The 16,641-nt window shown below is 43.6% G+C and overlaps 1 protein-coding gene across 17 annotated transcripts in view; it reads left to right on the forward strand.

Annotated features, from left to right (window-relative positions):
* The first annotated feature begins 3,079 nt into the window (after positions 1 to 3,079).
* SIRT5 (sirtuin 5) overlaps positions 3,080 to 16,641 on the forward strand; it is a 37,840-nt gene continuing 24,278 nt past the window's right edge. For 3 of the 17 annotated variants that reach the window (XM_054557027.1, XM_063724740.1, XM_063724741.1), the window contains exons 1-3: positions 3,511 to 3,712; positions 8,419 to 8,578; positions 13,017 to 13,166. In XM_054557027.1, the coding sequence (XP_054413002.1) occupies positions 13,052 to 13,166 (115 nt within the window). In that variant the 5' untranslated portion in view covers positions 3,511 to 3,712; positions 8,419 to 8,578; positions 13,017 to 13,051. 17 annotated transcript variants of the gene reach the window in all.

Raw genomic sequence — 16,641 nt, forward strand, 5'->3', positions numbered from 1 at the left:
TCAACATAAATTTGGAGGGGACACATTCAAACCACAGCAGATATGAAAGGAGAACCACATCTGCTGATAAAGGTGGAAACAAAAACAACCACTTGAGAAATTCTGTTCCATTGGGGCAGTGGGGGACACATTGTCATTATTCCATTAAATATCTTCAAAAAGATCAACGTTGTTGCCTCCACCACAACAAACATAAACAACAAACTGGGTGGTATAAATGTGAAAAAGGAAGAACAGAGCTCCTAGATATTAAGAATATGGGGCCAGGCGCGGTGGCTCATGCCAGTAATCTCAGCACTTTGGAAGGTGGAGGCGGGCAGATCACCTGAGGTTGGGAGTTCGAGACCAGCCTGACCAACATGGAGAAACCCCATCTCTACTAAAGATACAAAAACAATTTAGCTGGGCATGGTGGCACATGCTTGTATTCCTAGCTACTAGGGAGACTGAAGCAGGAGAATCACTTGAACCCAGGAGGTGGAGGTTGCGGTGAGCCAAGATCGTGCCATTGCACTCCAGCCTGGGCAACAAGAGCGAAACTCCGTCTCAAAAAAAAATAAAAAAAGAAAAGAAAAGAATAAAAGAATATGGGCTCATTGGCTGGGCGTGGTGGCTCACGCCTGTAATCCTATCACTTTGAGAGGCCGAGGCGAGCTGATCACTTGAGGTCAGGTGTTCGAAACCAGACTGGCTGACATGGTGAAACCCTGTCTCCACTAAAAATACAAAAACATTAGCTGGGCATGGTGGCAGGCGCCTGTAGTCCCAGGTACTCGGGAGGCTGAGGCAGAAGAATCGCTTGAACCCGGGAGGCAGAGGTTGTAGTGAGCCGAGATTATACCACAGCACTCCAGCCGGGTGACAGAGCAAGACTCTGTCTAAAAAAGAAAAAAAAAATATGGGCTAATTGGCTGGTCAGTGGTGGCTCACGCCTGTAATCCTAGCACTTTGAGAGGCCGAGGCAAGCGGATCACCTGAGGTCAGGAGTTCGAAACCAGACTGGCCAACATGGTGAAACCCTGTCTCTACTAAAAATACAAAAACATCAGTTGGGCATGGTGGCAGGCGCCTGTAGTCCCAGCTACTCGGGAGGCTGAGGCAGGAGAATTGCTTGAACCCAGGAGGCAGAGGTTGCAGTGAACCAAGATTACGCCACTGCACTCCAGCCTGGCGACAGAGCAAGACTCTGTCTCAAAAAAAAGAAAAAAAGAAAAGAATATGGGTTCATCATCGAACCATCCAGCCATCGAAAGAACTGTGTTGTTCTCATGGCCCCAGACTGCCTTCTGTTGCAGACTTGTCCTGACAACCTAGCTTTCCTCACTGCAGAGCATGCAAACACCTGCAATCCCCATTTTCCTGTCTGCCACCTCTCATTTATTCATGTCAATTTTATTTCTTAAGATGTGCTGTGTGCACTGTTGCTGTGTGTAGCAGGGTTGGGAGAATGCTGTGGCTACATGTTACATGCAGACGCACTGACCAGCTGATGGAGGTTAGAGTCACAACTCATGGTGCTGCGTGTGACGCTCCATCTCAGGGCAGGGTCATTCTAGGAAATAAATCCCTAGGCATTTATTTCCGTATTTATATTTGCACCAGAAGCTTAAAGAGGACAGTTCACCCCTGAGAGACAGCAGTGATGACCAGTAAAGTGAGAGATCCCAAGAGGACGTAAAACTCAGGATGGAGAGAGATTCTCTTTACAGAGTTAAAGCTTGACATGTCTGAATCTCACCAAAGGATGAGAGTGGGGAGGTATGCAAGCATATGCCGGGAGGAACTCTAGACGCACAGGTGCATTTCATAAACATGCCTCTTCATACAATGCACTATCAGAAAATGGCGGCGATTCTCTTCTATGGGTCGGGAGTTGAGTATATAATGATGTATTAATGATCTAAAAGCAACAAGGGGTGGCTGGTTCTGGTTTTCTCTGGTTCCTAGTAGGTCTTATCTTTCTCTGGTACTTGGCAAAGGGCAGTGAAGCTCCAGGGCCAACCGCAGTTGTTTTAAGCTAGGTTACCTATAGATAAAGAGACTAGGAAAAAACAAACAAACAAAACGGTTTAAGAAACAATGAACATTTTCAGCTGTCTACTGTTTAAGAAAATAATGAGCTCTCAGTTTTGCCTTCTGAGTGATTTCTCCAGGACTGCCCTAGCAACACTACTACTCAACAGTTTTGTGCTTTGAGCAGTCACTTGACCTCCCTGGGCCTCAGTTTCCCCACCCATAAAGTGGGGATAACAGTACCTATTTCATCAGATGGTGGGGACGATTTAAATTGGTTAATAATGTGAAGTTCTTAAAAGTGTCTGGCTCAGAATAAGCACCATACACGTTAGGGGGAAAAAAACAGCAGCCGGATGTGAGGCCCTCCCCAATTTCGTTACTCCATAAACCCCTGAGTTGCTGGTAACACCTGCAGGAGTGAGAAAGGCCTCAATATGGGCTGAATTTCCAGCCAAATTGTGGGAAGTGGCTGAGATTTTAGGTAGGCAAAAAATGTTAATGTAACATTTTTGGCCCCCGAGTTCTCAGACCACTTGCTTCCGTTTCTAGTCCACTGACACGCCCGCAAGCAATTCCGTTCTGCCAAGTGGTGCTGGTGGCAAGCCGGAATCCAAGAAAAGGAAAGACTCCGATTTTAAGGGAACCGGGACATGCGGAGCCACGTGAGTCACCGGGTCCCAGAGCCACGGAAGGCTCTCAGCTCAGCAGTCAGAGTGCACTCGTCATTGCGTTCGAGGTTAGGTGGCCTAGCCTGGGAACCAACTCGCCGTCATTTGAAATCGTTTCAGGGAAAATGACCCCAACACTTAAAATCCTCTGTCCTGAAGTTGTGTGGTCCAGCCGTTTGCTGAAGGAGGAAGCAAAGCCGGTAGTAACTCACTACATATTTGGGCAGTGGAATGAACCCTGGAAGCTGACAAAGTCGAAGCAAGTCACTCCGCCTCCCCCAGCCCGCCGCCCCCCGCCCCCACTCCCACCCCCACTCCCATCCCCACTCCCACCCCCACTCCCATCCCCACTCCCATCCCAAATAAAAACAGAGACAATCCTTCAATTATAAAGAAGACCACGGCGCCCGGGTCTCCGGCAGGGGCCGCTGCAGCCGAGCAGAACGCTGAGCCGCTCCGCCCCACGGCCTCCTCTCCAGCCGTCGCGCCCGCCTCCCGCAGGTGCGTCTCTGCCCGCGCCGGGCCCGAGTCTCCGCCGCCTCTCCCGCTCGGGCTCTGGCTTCGGGGTCCCGACCAAGCACTGCTCTCGCGGGACTGAGCGCACCGCCCAGGACCTGCCGCGGGCTCGCGAACGGAGGTGGCACCGGTCCCCGGTGCGCATGCGCGGCCCGGCCTCTGCCCTGCGGTCCCGGGCTGGTGACGGGTTAGCGGTTGGAGGAAGGGATGTGGGGGATGGTGGGTGGGTACACAGAGCTAGGAGGGAGGCACCCCGGGGGGCGGGGCGTGGGAGACTGTCTTCGGGGGCGCGAGCTGCCCCAGGTGAGCCGTGGCTCAGGTCCGGAGCGCGGTCGGGACACAGCGCCTCTAGGAGAAAGCCTGGAAGGCGCTCCGGGGCGTACCCAGAGCTCTTAGCGGGCCGGCAGTACGTGCGGGGCCCAAGGTCTTCCGGGCTCTGCGTGGGGGTCGTTGCGGCTGGAGACCAGGGACGGGGATGGAAACGGGGTTGGAAAGTAATCCCACCCGAGCAGGTGGGCATGGGGGGCCGCTGTGCTGGGGAGCCCCGTGAGGGCTCCGAACAGAGCCTCCCTTTTCAGAAAGGTCACCCTGGTGACTGCAGCTGCCAGGGTGACCGAGGAAGGTGGCCGGGGTGGAGGCAGTGGGCGTGGAGAGGGGTCGGATTCTGGACGTAGTTGAAGGTGGAGCCGTCAGGTTCTGCTGAGCAGCTTGGCTATGGGGCGTGCGAGAAGGGAAGGCTCAGGGTCTAGTCCCTGGGCACGAGTAGCAGCCGGGAGGATGGTGTCCCAGTGCTTCGGGAGGAAGCAGCTTGAGGACGGCTCTGGAGCTCAGGCTTGCCCGCGTGGAGTGGAAGCTGCCTCTTGGACACGGGGCGGGGAGGGCGCATGCAGTCTGGATCGCTGGGAGGATGGGAGATCCGGAGGGGCAGGGCTGGAGGGGTAGGAGGAAAATCTGAAGAGGGTGGTGCCCGGAAGCCCGGGAAAGTGATGAACTGGGTCAGAGGCCGGGTATCAACAAATAGGAGGGTGGAGACGACCTTGAGGAAAGCAGGTGATGGAACGGGAGGGAATGGGGCCCCCTAGTGGAGACACCTAGGACTGATGTATTGCATTTATTTGGCTCATAGGCGTTCAAAAAGTATTTATTGGGAGCCTGTACAACTTTTTGCAGTTAATTGCATTATACTTAGCATGTATTTTGTTTTATATAAATAAATATATAAATATATATAATTATTTTTTATTGACAAATTTATATATTTATAGGGTACAATGTAATGTTTTGATATACGTATACATTGTAGAAAGATGAACTCAAGCTAACTGACATATCCATCACCTGACCTACTTATTTTTTATGGTGAAAATCTACTCTCCTGGAAATATACAATACATCATCAACCACGGTCACCATGCTGTGCAGTAGATCACTACAACTTACTCCTCTTACCTAACTAAAACTTTGTATCCTTTGACCAACATCCCTCCCTTCCCCATCTGCCCTCTGCCAGGCCCCTGGGAACCATCATTCTACTCTGCTTCTATGAGTTCAACTTTTTTAGACCCCAAGTATATAAGTGAGATCATATGCTATTTGTCCTTCTGTGCCTGGCTTATTTTACTTGGCCTAATGTCCTCCAGGTTCATCCATGTTGTTGCAAATGACAGAACTGCCTTCTGTTTTAAGACTGTATAGTATTCCATTGTATATATGTGCCACATTTTCTTTATCCGGTCCTCAGTTGATGGATACTTAGTTGCTTCTATATCTTGGTTATTGTGAATAATGCTGAAAACAACACAGGAATGCAGCTAACTCTTCAACATACTGATTTCAATTCCTTTGTATGTATACTCAGAAGTAGGATTTCTGGGTCATATGGTAATTCTATTTTTAGATTTTTGAGGAGCCTCCATACTGTTTTCCAAAATGGCTGTACTAATTCACATTCCACCAACAGTGTACCAGGGTTCCCTTTCTCCACATTCTGGACAAAACTTGTTGTCTTTCATCTTTTTTATAACAGCCATTCTAACAAGCGTGAGGTGGTAGCTCAGTGTGATTTAATTTGCATTTCCCTGGTGATTAGCGAAGTTGAGCATTTTTCATATATTTGTTGACCATTCATATGTCCTCTTTTGAGGAATACCTGTTCAGGTTCTTTGTCCATTTTTTAACCGGGTTATTCGTTTTGTTTTGTTTTGCTATTGAGTTTTTTGAGTTTCTTATATATTTTAGATAAGAGCCCCTTATCAGCTGCATGGTTTGCAAATATTTTCTCCCAGTCTGCGGGTTGTCTCTTTACTCTGTTAATTATTTTCTTTGCTGTGCAGAGGCTTTTTAGTTTGATGCAATCCCATATGTCTTTTTGCTTTTGTTGCTTTTGGGGTCCTATCCAAGAAATCATTGCCCAGACTAATATGGAGTTTTCACCTATGTTGTCTTCTATTAGTTTTACAGTTTCAGGTCTTATGTTTGAGACTTTAATCTATTTTGAGTTGATTTTTGTATATGGTGTGAGAAAAGGACTCAATTTTGTTATCCAGCATGTGGATATTCAGTTTTCCTGATGCCATTTATTAAAGAGACTTTCCTTTTCCCATTGTGTGTTCTTAGCACCTTTGTCAAAAATGAATTGACTGTAAATACTTGGGCTTATTTCTGGGCTTTCTATCCTGTTCCATTGGTTGATGTGCCCATTTTTATGCCAGTGCCATGCAGTTTTGATTACAATGGCCCTATAATATATTTTGAGATTAGGGAGTGTGATGCCTTTGGCTTTGTTCCTTTTGCTCAAGACTGCTTTGGCTATTTAGGGTCTTTTGCAATTCCATATGAACTTTAGGATTTTTTTTTCTATTTCTGTGAAAAAATGATATTGGAATTTTGATAGAGATTACATTGAATCTGTAGATTGCTTTGGGTAGTATGGACATTTTAACAACCATTAATTTTTCTAATCCATGAACATGGGATACCTTTACGTTTATTTGTGTCTCTTTTCTCACATCAGTGTTTTATGGTTTTCAGTGTACAGGTCTTATATCTTTGGTTAAATTTACCTGAAGTGGTTTTTTCTTTAATGCTATTATAAATGAAATTGTTTTCTTAATTTCTTTTTCATATAGTTTGTTGTTAGAGTATAGAAACACCACTGATTTTTATATGTGATTTTGTATACTGAAACTTCCCTGAATTTATTAGTTCTAACAGTTTTTTTGGTTGAGTCTTTAGGGTATTCTGTATATAAAATCATATTGTCATCAAACAGGGATCATGCTGATAACATGATCTTATATATAGAAATCTCATATATCTTATATGTCACTATATATTATATATATTTTATATATCCCTATATATCTCTCTGTATATCTTATATACATAGATATTATGTATCTATATTTTATATTTTATATTATTACATAATATATAAGTATTCTATATATAAGTATATATATATTCTATATATAAGTATTTCTATATATAAGATCTATTATAAATAGATCTTATATATAGAAAACATATATAGAAAAATTATTCCCTTCCTATTTGGATGACTTACTTCTTTTCCTTGCATAATTGCTCTGGCTAGGACATCTAGTATTACACTGAATAGACATTGTGAGAGTGAGCATCATTGTCTTGTTCCTGACCTTAGAGGAAAAGCATTCAAGTTTTTATTGTTGAGTATGATTTAGCTGTGAGTTTGTCATATTTGGTCTTTCTGTGTCACAGTACTTTCTTTCTATACTTATTGAGAGTTTTTATTATGAAAGGATGTTGAATTTTGTCACGTGCTTTTACTGCATCATTTTGAGGTGATCATACAGTTTTTGTCCTCCATTTTGTTAATATGGTATATCTCATTTATTGATTTGTGTATGTTGAGCCATCTTTGCATTCCAAGGATAAATCTCAATCATGATGAATGATCCTTTTAACGTGTCAGTGAATTAAGTTTGTTAGTATTTTGTTGAGGATTTTTGCATCTATGTTCATCAGGGATATTGGTCTGTAGTTTTTCTTCTTGTAACGTCCTTCTCTGGCTTTGGTATCAGGGTAATACTGGCCTCCTAAAATGAGTTTAGAAGTGTTTCCTCCTCTTTAGTTTTTTAGAAGAGTTTGAAAATAATTGGTATTGGGAGGCCAAGGCAGGCGGATCACAAGGTCAGGAGATCGAGATCATCCTGGCTAACACAGTGAAACCCCGTCTCTACTAAAAATACAGAAAATTAGCCGGGCGTGGTGTCGGGCTCTTGTAGTCCCAGCTGCTCGGGAGGCTGAGGCAGGAGAATGGCGTGAACCTGGGAGGCGGAGCTTGCAGTGAGCGGAGATGGCACCACTGCGGTCCAGCCTGGGGGACAGAGCGAGACTCCGTCTCAAAAAAAAAGAAAAAAAAAAGAAAATAACTGGTATTAGTTCTGCTTTAAATATTTGGTAGAATTCAGGTCATCAGTGAAGCCATCAGGTCCTGAGTTTTCTGTAAATTTTTTTCCCTCAAATTTCTGATATAATCTTTCACCTCTATCTTTCAGAATTGGTAGGGTGCCCCCCTTTTTCACAGAGAACATACAGGCTTTTAAAAAAAATCTGTTAGGTGAGTTTCAGATTTCTTGAAAAGGCATCATTAAATGACGTTACTTGGATGAATGTCAATTTATAAGAACCTGCCTAGCACCCAGAAAGCTCCCAATGACTGATCAATGAGTTTATTTCCTCCCTCAAGGCCTCTTTTCCCACCTGGAAGATAAAATCAAGGCAGGAGTCTTCACCCAGGGTAGCTTTCACCCTGAGTCCTCTTTCCTCTTAACTCTCACAATGGTGCCCTGTCACCCTTCTGACATTGCTTCTAAATTTGAACAGGGTTGTAACCTTGTGGAAACTGGAACCACTGCCTGCCCTGACCCCCTAGAAAAGCAGATACATGTTGGCACAAAGGATGTTTTCAATAAAGACTTTGTAGTAGTATTTGAAAAGACTATTTAGTAGCAAATACTAAATTGTATTTAGACTTTTAGTCTTAAAATACTTCGTAGTCACAAATAAAGACTAAGAAAATAGTTTTATGTTATGAACATTTACGATCTTGGGAATAATTCCAGGTGACATTGTTCTTAATTTCTTTTAAATTCTTAATGACTTTTACAATCCTACCTTCATGCCTGGTAAAAAAAAAAGACAGTTTATTCAGTAGTTTTTTTGAATTCTTTTACAGTAAGTGGAAATGTTTTCTAACATATAAAAACCTACAGAAGAAGAAAATAATTTTCTGGATCAAATTAGAAGTCTGTATTATATTGATGACTCCAGATTCAAATCTATTAGAAAGCAGCAGTGGAGACAGCCATCTTCATCTTTGGGAGAAATAACTAAAGGTATGTATTAAGCTCAAGATGATAGCCTAAGTAACTTCACGCAGCATGTAAGAAGCTTTTAGTTACGGTTAGGCAGTATTCAGTTTTAATCTTCACAATTTTCAAGACATGCAAGTTTAATAATTGTCATCTGTAACGATATTTTTAAAACTTCATGCCCCTAATTATTGAAGCTGAGTGATGAGAATATAAGAGTTCCCTATACTACACTGTTTATTTTTGTATATGTTTTAAGTTTTTCCAGATTTTAACAAAGAACCCACAAACTATATTAACACCTCATTTGTTCCTTACCAAGTTTTCCAGGTAAACTGAAGTTTGTCAAAAGTTTATCATGCCCATGCTAGTTGAAGATCATGGCAATCCATTTTCCTCAAGCTTTCTTTAAATCAAACACTGGGGTGATATTCATGTTGGTTGGATGTCACCATTGTCACTGAGTCTGGGAGCTGCTCACCAGAGTGGCTGCTGGGGCCCATGAGTCTGTTCACTTCCCTCTAGCAGCCAGTCTGCCTGCCTTCCCTGCAGAAATGACTTTAGGCAGCCAGACAGCCTTGTCCCCTGAGGTTGTTCTGGAGACACTACACCATGTTTCTCTAACCTGTTCTCTTTTTCAGTGTCAATCTTCTGCAGTCTTTTTGATTGCAGAAGAGACAGGGTACGTTGAAAACATGTTGACTTGCTTATTTGTAGGTGAGGTTTATCATATTACTCCTTACACACTATAAAATTCACTCTTTTTATTATACAGTTCTATGAGTGTTGAAAAAATCACAAAAATAAAGATAATAGACTTTTACATTGCTCTAAAAATTTCTCTGCTCCCCTTCACTCCCCCAACCCCTGTCCCTGGAAACCACTGATGTGATTTCTGTACCAACAGTTTTGCCTTTCCAAAATGTCTTTACAAATGGTCTCAAAAACTATGTAGCCTTTTGTATCTGGCTTCTTTCACTTAGCATAACGCTTCTCTCTCTCTCCCTCTCCCTCCCTCTGTTTCTTCTCTTTTTCTCTTTCTCTCTTTCTCCCTCACTCTTGCTCTCGCTCTGGCCTTCTCTCCTTTCTTTGACAGGGTCTCACTCACCCGGGCAGGGAGTCCAGTGGTGCGATCATGGCTCACTACAGCCTCAACCTTCTGGGCTCAAGTGACCCTCCTACCTCAGCCTCCTGAGTACCTGGGACCATACGCATGCACTGCCATGCCCAGCTACTTTTCTGTAGACATGGGGTCTCACTTTGTTGCCCAGGCTGGTCTCGAACTCCTGGGCTCAAGTGAGCCTCCTGCCTCAGCCTCCCAAAGTCCTGGGATTACAGGTGTGAGCCACCATGGCTGGCCCCTTTTTTTCTTGTTGTGAAGCAATTTTATTTTGAAATAATTTTAGGCTTACAGAAGTGTTGCAAAAATAGTACACAGAGTTCTCATATACCATTTACCCAATTTCCTCTAATGTTCACATCTTACCTAACTAGAGTGCAATGATCTAAACCAGGACAAGTACTACACCTAGACATTTACATATACAGTACTAGTAACTGATTTACAGGCTTCATTCAAATTTTGCCATTTGTCCTACTAATGTCCCTTTTCAGATCTTGAATCCAACCCAGGACCCCACGTAGCATTTACTTGTCATGTCTCATTAGGACCTGGGACAGTTTCCCCAGTTCTTATCTTTCAAAACTTTGATACTTTTCTGAAGAGTATTGGCCAGTTTTGCTGTAGAGTGTGTAGAATGCCCCTCAGCTTGAGTTTGGCATTTTCTCATAACTAAATTGCAGTCATGAATGCCACACAAGTGATGCTTTGCCCTTCTCATTGCATCATATGAGGAGGTAGGTGGAGTCGCCATGTCTTATTACTGGTGATGTTAACTTTGATCACTTGGTTAAGGTGGTAGCTGCCAGGTTTTCTACTATAGAGTTATTATTGCATAACACTTTTAAAGATTCATTCATGCTGTTGAAGGTATTAGTAGTTTGTTCTTATTGCTGAAGAGTCTTCATGGTATGGATAAACCACAATTTGTTTACCCATTTATAAACTGATGGACATTTGGTTTGCTTCTAGTCTTGGGCCTGGCACTATCTGATAGGCCTTGGTGTTCTATTGAACATAAACCACGTCACAGAGCACCAATATCAGACAGGGCCACTCTGTGACCACGATGGGTCAGGACAAGAACAAGGCCACTCAGTAATCACGTCTGAACTGGGACCGAAACAGGAACATTGTTGAAGCCACAAAAATGACCAAACATCCTCCCATGCCGCTAACATGAGGGACTCCTGCTTCTTGGCCACTCACAGCTCTCGCCTCCCTTCATTCCTTCCACCTTTTAGATAAGATCCATTACAGCATCCAATCCAGAACGAAGCCCCACTTCCATGAACCTCTCCCCAACATGATCTAACACAAGCCCAAATCCTCTATCAGTCCATTCCAGGTGCCTAACAGATGCTGCAGTTCTTCATGGCGTGTTCTATCTCTCGCAACTTGCTCAAGTACAAGTGTGTTCCTTGGACTGGAAGGCATTGATAATCCAAACAATATAGAAACACATATATTGAAAATCCTTGCTCAGCTCTAATCTCCTTACATAGCGTTTCCCACCCTATACTCAGTTCTTTTTACTAATTTCTTGTGAATTCTTTTTTTGTTTTTACAGCAAATGCAAGAAAGTTAAGGTATATCTTTTATCCCCTTGCCTTTCTCTTACAAAATACAATTGTGGTAAAACACATGTAACAAAATTTAGCATTCTAACCATTATTAAGGGTACAGTTCAGTATATTCATGTTGTTGTGCAGCTAATCCCCTGAACTCATTTCATCTTGTAAAACTGAAGCTCTATACTCATTATTTTTAAGTAAAATATGTGTCTAATAAAATTAACCCTTTGTTAGTATTGAGTTCTATGAGTTTTGACGATACAATCATGTAACTAGCACCACAATCAAGATATATAACAATACCACTGCCTCCCACCAAAAAAAAAAAAAAAAAATTCCTGCATGCCCCTTTTTAATCACTCCTCCCCTTTCTGCCAACCACCATTATATTTTCTGCCCCCACAGTTTTGTTGGACAATCAGTGTCATTGTTCCAAATGTTGTCTTTCTCTGTGTTTGTTTTCCTTTTATAAAATTCCTCAGGTATAGACAAAGATTTACTGAACGTGCCTTAAGATCCATGAGTTTCTTTGACACAATGTCATCTTAATACTATTGTCACAGTACACTTCTTCCCTTCAGAATTTAGTTCTCAGTTAGAAATTACATTCTCATAGAAACTACTTTGGGCTGGGCGTGGTGGCTCATGCTTGTAATCCCAGCACTTTGGGAGGCCTAGGTGAGGGGATGGCTTGAGCTCAGGAGATCAAGACCAGCCTGGCCAACATGGTGAAACCCTGTCTCTACCAAAAATACAAAAATTAGCTGGGCATGGTGGCACGTGCCTGTAGTCCCAGCTACTGGGGAGGCTGGGGTGGGAGGATCGCTGGAGCCCAGGAAGTCAAGGCAGAAGCGGGCCGTGATCACACCACTGCACTCCAGCCTGGGTGACAGAGTGAGACCCTGTCTGAAATAAAAGAAAGAAACTGTACTTTGACCACAAGTTGAGAGACTAGTGGTGGTTTTCATACCTTTTTTTTTTCTTCTTTTTTCTTTTTTTTTTTGAGATGGAGTTTTCGCTCCTGTTGCCCACGCTGGACTGCAATGGTACAATCTCGGCTCTCTGCAACCTCTGCCTTTGGGGTTCAAGTAGTTCTCCTGCCTCAGTTTCCTGAGTAGCTGGGATTATAGGCATGCACCACCACTCCCAGCTAATTTTTTGTATTTAGTAGAGACAGGGTTTCACCATGTTGGTCAGGCTGGTCTCAAACTCCTAACCTCAGGTGATCCACCCATCTTGGCCTCCCAAAGTGGTGGGATTATAGGCGTGAGCCACTGCACCTGGCTTCATACCTTTTGAAAAGCAGCAAGTTTTCAAATGAATTCTCACATTTAACCCTTTCTCGTGCATTTTAGTGGTCCTCAAACTTGAGTAGTTACTAGAATCATCTGGAAATAGATGATGGGGTCCACCCCCAAAGTTTCTGATTCAGCAGGTCTGAGCTGGAACCAGAGGCTGCATTTCTAACAAGATTTCAGGTGATGGCGACACTGCTGGTCTAGGGAACACGCTTTGAGAAGCACTGCTCCAAGGCACCTCTGCACCTCTAGGAGCACGTGAGAACACAAATGGAAAACAGCCAGTTTAGAGGATGATCTGTTACTAAAGATTTTTTAAAGGACATTCGTGTATGTGTGCATGTGTGTAAAATATAATATACACGATGTGTTTCTGTAATATATAAAATATAAATATTTATATATATTTCCATATATAAAAATATTTGTTGATTGTTTCTACAATATTTGTTTTTGTGATTTTTCTAAAGCCCACCTCAAGCATTAGAACTGCAAACAAACCCTGATGCGACCTCTCCAGATTGTCCCAAGTCGATTGATTTCCCAGCTATATTGTGGCCTGAAGCCTCCAGCCTCCACACGAAACCAGATTTGCCTGAAAATGGCTCGGCCAAGTTCAAGTAAGTCATTCTTACCCATTGCCTCACCTGTAGCCAAATGTGAAGTACCTGAAAGTCCTACACTTCGAGAGGAATGTCTCTGTCAAATTAGGTATTGGGCAAGGTTTTGGAGAAAGCCACTCTGTCGTCTTCTCTTTTTTTTTTTTTTCGAGACAGAATTTTGCTCTGTCGCCAGGCTGGAGTGCAGTGGTGCGATCTTGGCTCACTGCAACCTCTGCCTCCTGGGTTCAAGCGACTCTCTTGCCTCGCCTCCCGAAGAGCTGGGACTACAGGTGCATGCCACCACACCCAGCTAATTTTTGTATTTTTAACAGAGATGGGGTTTCGCCATGTTGGCCAGGATGGTCTCGATCTCTTGACCTCGTAATCTGCCTGCCTCAGCCTCCCAAAGTGCTGGGATTATAGGCATGGGCCACCGTGCCTGCCTGTCCTCTTCTATTTTAGGTAGCCCCTTCTAGGGCACCTTCAGAGCCTATCTCCTTAATACTCAAGTCCTTGTAGGACATTTTGTTGCTTCTGCCAGAATATTTGCATTTAAGCTTTTTACACATGTTTTGTACTTAAAAATCCTTATCTCTCTGCAGAGGAGGAAAACTGGTGATTGACCTATAGGGCAGTATGAGGTTAAATTTTCTCCTGGACAGAAATACTTTGTAGCTCTACCTGGCAAAAACCTACAAATTAACCTATCTGGACCCTTAGTCTATAGTGAACTCAGAAGAAGAGTAGGCTTTTTCCTCTCTGGCTCCATTCATGTTTTGGCAGCACAAGGCTGAGAGAAATTAAGATGGTCACAATGGAACAGAACAGAGGCCTCAGAAATAACACCACACATCTACAACCATCTGATCTTTGACAAACCTGACAAAAACAAGCAGCCTATCTCTGGAAGGGATGTGAGTTCAGGTAGAGCTTTAGCGTGATTGGTGGGGTAGTTGGGTTGGTTGCAACCTCACGAGAATGGCGTATTGTGACCGTCTTTTGTTATTTCTTTTACTTTTTTATTTTTTAAATTATTTATTGATTTATTTTTTATTATAATTTAAGTTACAGGGTACATGTGCATAACGTGCAGGTTTGTTACATAGGTATACATGTGCCATGTTGGTTTGCTGCACCCATCAACTCGTCATTTACATTAGGTATTTCTCCTGATGCTATCCCTCTCCAAGCCCATCACCCCCTGACAGGCCCCGGTGTGTGATGTTATCTGCCCTGTGTCCATGTGTTCTCATTGTTCAACTCCCACTTATGAGTGAGAACATGCAGTGTTTGGTTTTCTGTCCTTGTGATAGTTTGCTGAGAATGATGGTTTCCAGCGTCATCCATGTCCCTGCAAACGACATGAACTCATCCTTTTTTATGGCTGCATAGTATTCCATGGTGTATATGTGCCACATTTTCTTAATCCAGTCTATCATTGATGGACATTTGGGTTGGTTCCAAGTCTTTGCTACTGTGAATAGTGCCACAATAAACATACGTATGCATGTGTCTTTATAGTACCATGATTTATAATCTTTTGGGTATATACCCAGTAATGGGATGACTGAGTGAAATGGTATTTCTAGTTCTAGATCCTTGGGGAATCGCCACACTGTCTTCCACAATGGTTGAACTAATTTAATTTACACTCCCACCAACAGTGTATAAGTGTTCCTATTTCTCCACATCCTCTCCAGCATCTGTTGTTTCCTGGCTTTTTAATGATTGCCATTCTAACTGGTGTGAGGTGGTATCTCATTGTGGTTTTGATTTGCATTTCTCTGATGAGCATTTTTTCATGTGTCTGTTGGCTGCATAAATGTCTTCTTTTGAGAAGTGTCTGTTCGTGTCCTTTGCCCACTTTTTGATGGGGTTGTGTGTTTTTTTCTTGTAAATTTGTTTAAGTTATTTGTAGATTCTGGATATTAGCCCTTTTATCAGATGGGTAGATTGCAAAAATATTCTCCCATTCTGTAGGTTGCCTGTTTACTCTGATGATAGTTTCTTTTGCTGTGCAGAAGCTCTTTAATTTAATTAGATCCCATTTGTCAGTTTTGGCTTTCGTTGCTGTTGCTTTTGGTGCTTTAGTCATGAAGTCTTTGCCCATACCTATGTCCTGAACGGTATTGCCTAGGTTTTCTTCTAGGGTTTTTATGGTTTTAGGTCTTACATTTGTCTTTATCCATCTGAGTTAATTTTTGTATAAGGTGTAAGGAAGAGATCCAGTTTCAGCTTTCTACATATGGCTAGGCAGTGTTCCCAGCACCATTTATTAAATAGGGAATCTTTTCCCCCTTGTTTTTGTCAGGTTTGTCAAAGATCAGATGGTTGTAGATGTGTGGTGTTATTTCTGAGGCCTCTGTTCTGTTCCACTGTGACCATCTTAATTTCTCTCAGCCTTGTGCTGCCAAAACATGAATGGAGCCAGAGAGGAAAAAGCCTATTCTTCTTCTGAGTTCATTTTTACCAGGAGTCCATGGTAGGGAAGAGAGGAAGGGAAGGGGAGGAGGGATTGAGCCCTTATTGACAGTCTCTATCCTAGGCTGGGCATAGTGTGTGGCTCTGGGCTTATGAGGACGAGGAAGTTCCATCCCTGCTTAGAGGGAGTCAACCGTACATGAGAAACCAGTAGGATGCCCCTTATGGCTGGGATACAAAATGAGGCCACATTCCCTTTAATATTTAAGCTCACCATCTCTGAGCCCCAATCCCACTATGTTTCTTCCTTGCCTGCTTCCTGCCTGTCCCTGGTTCCATCTGTCAGGCGAGGGTTAGCCTCCCCTCATTCATTCAGTCCAAGGGTTAGCCTTGGTTCCCATTTCCTCAAGAGAGGAAGGCCAGGAAGCCTGCTTAGTCAGCTGAAGAATTCAGTTCCACATTTGCTGGAATTCTTAGTGCTTTAACACAGGTTGGCCATCCTTGGAAGATCTCCATATCCAGGGTGGGGCATTCCCGGCTTCAGTATCTTAGACCTGCAGCAGGCAATGAGGTACAGCACTCGCTTCTCCAGAGGAAGGGCAGAAAAGGGGCTCTCTCTTCTCCTCCTGTCAGCGTATGTTCAGTGTTGTACCCCTTAATTCTGGCTTTCCAGGGCCACAGCGCTTACCTTACAAGGGCCTGCAGAGCTGCAGAGCCTAGGAGAGAAGCAGAGACAAGCTGTGTCCCCAGCCGACCTCCCTTTCCCAGTTTCTGCTGCCCAAGAGAAACAGTGGCAGCTCCCTCATCATGAGTTCCAAGTCTGGCTCCTGCTTCTTGTCCTAGGATGAGGACATTTGTTTCAGGGGAAAAAAATTCCACCTTGTGATCCACGTAAAGTGCTTGGCATAGCACTTGGGGTGCAGGGAGCCCTCACCACCATAGCTACTGTCCCTGTGGGTCTGTGTTCAGGCAGGAGAACTGCCTGGAGTTGGAGGACGGGAGGACGAGCCATGGTCTGTGTCCACAGTTACTTCCTCTCGTGTTATTCTCTGTCTTCAGTTCCCTTTGCTAC

This window comes from Pongo abelii, chromosome 5, assembly GCF_028885655.2.
Source record: "Pongo abelii isolate AG06213 chromosome 5, NHGRI_mPonAbe1-v2.0_pri, whole genome shotgun sequence".
Classification (NCBI taxonomy): Eukaryota; Metazoa; Chordata; class Mammalia; order Primates; family Hominidae; genus Pongo; species Pongo abelii.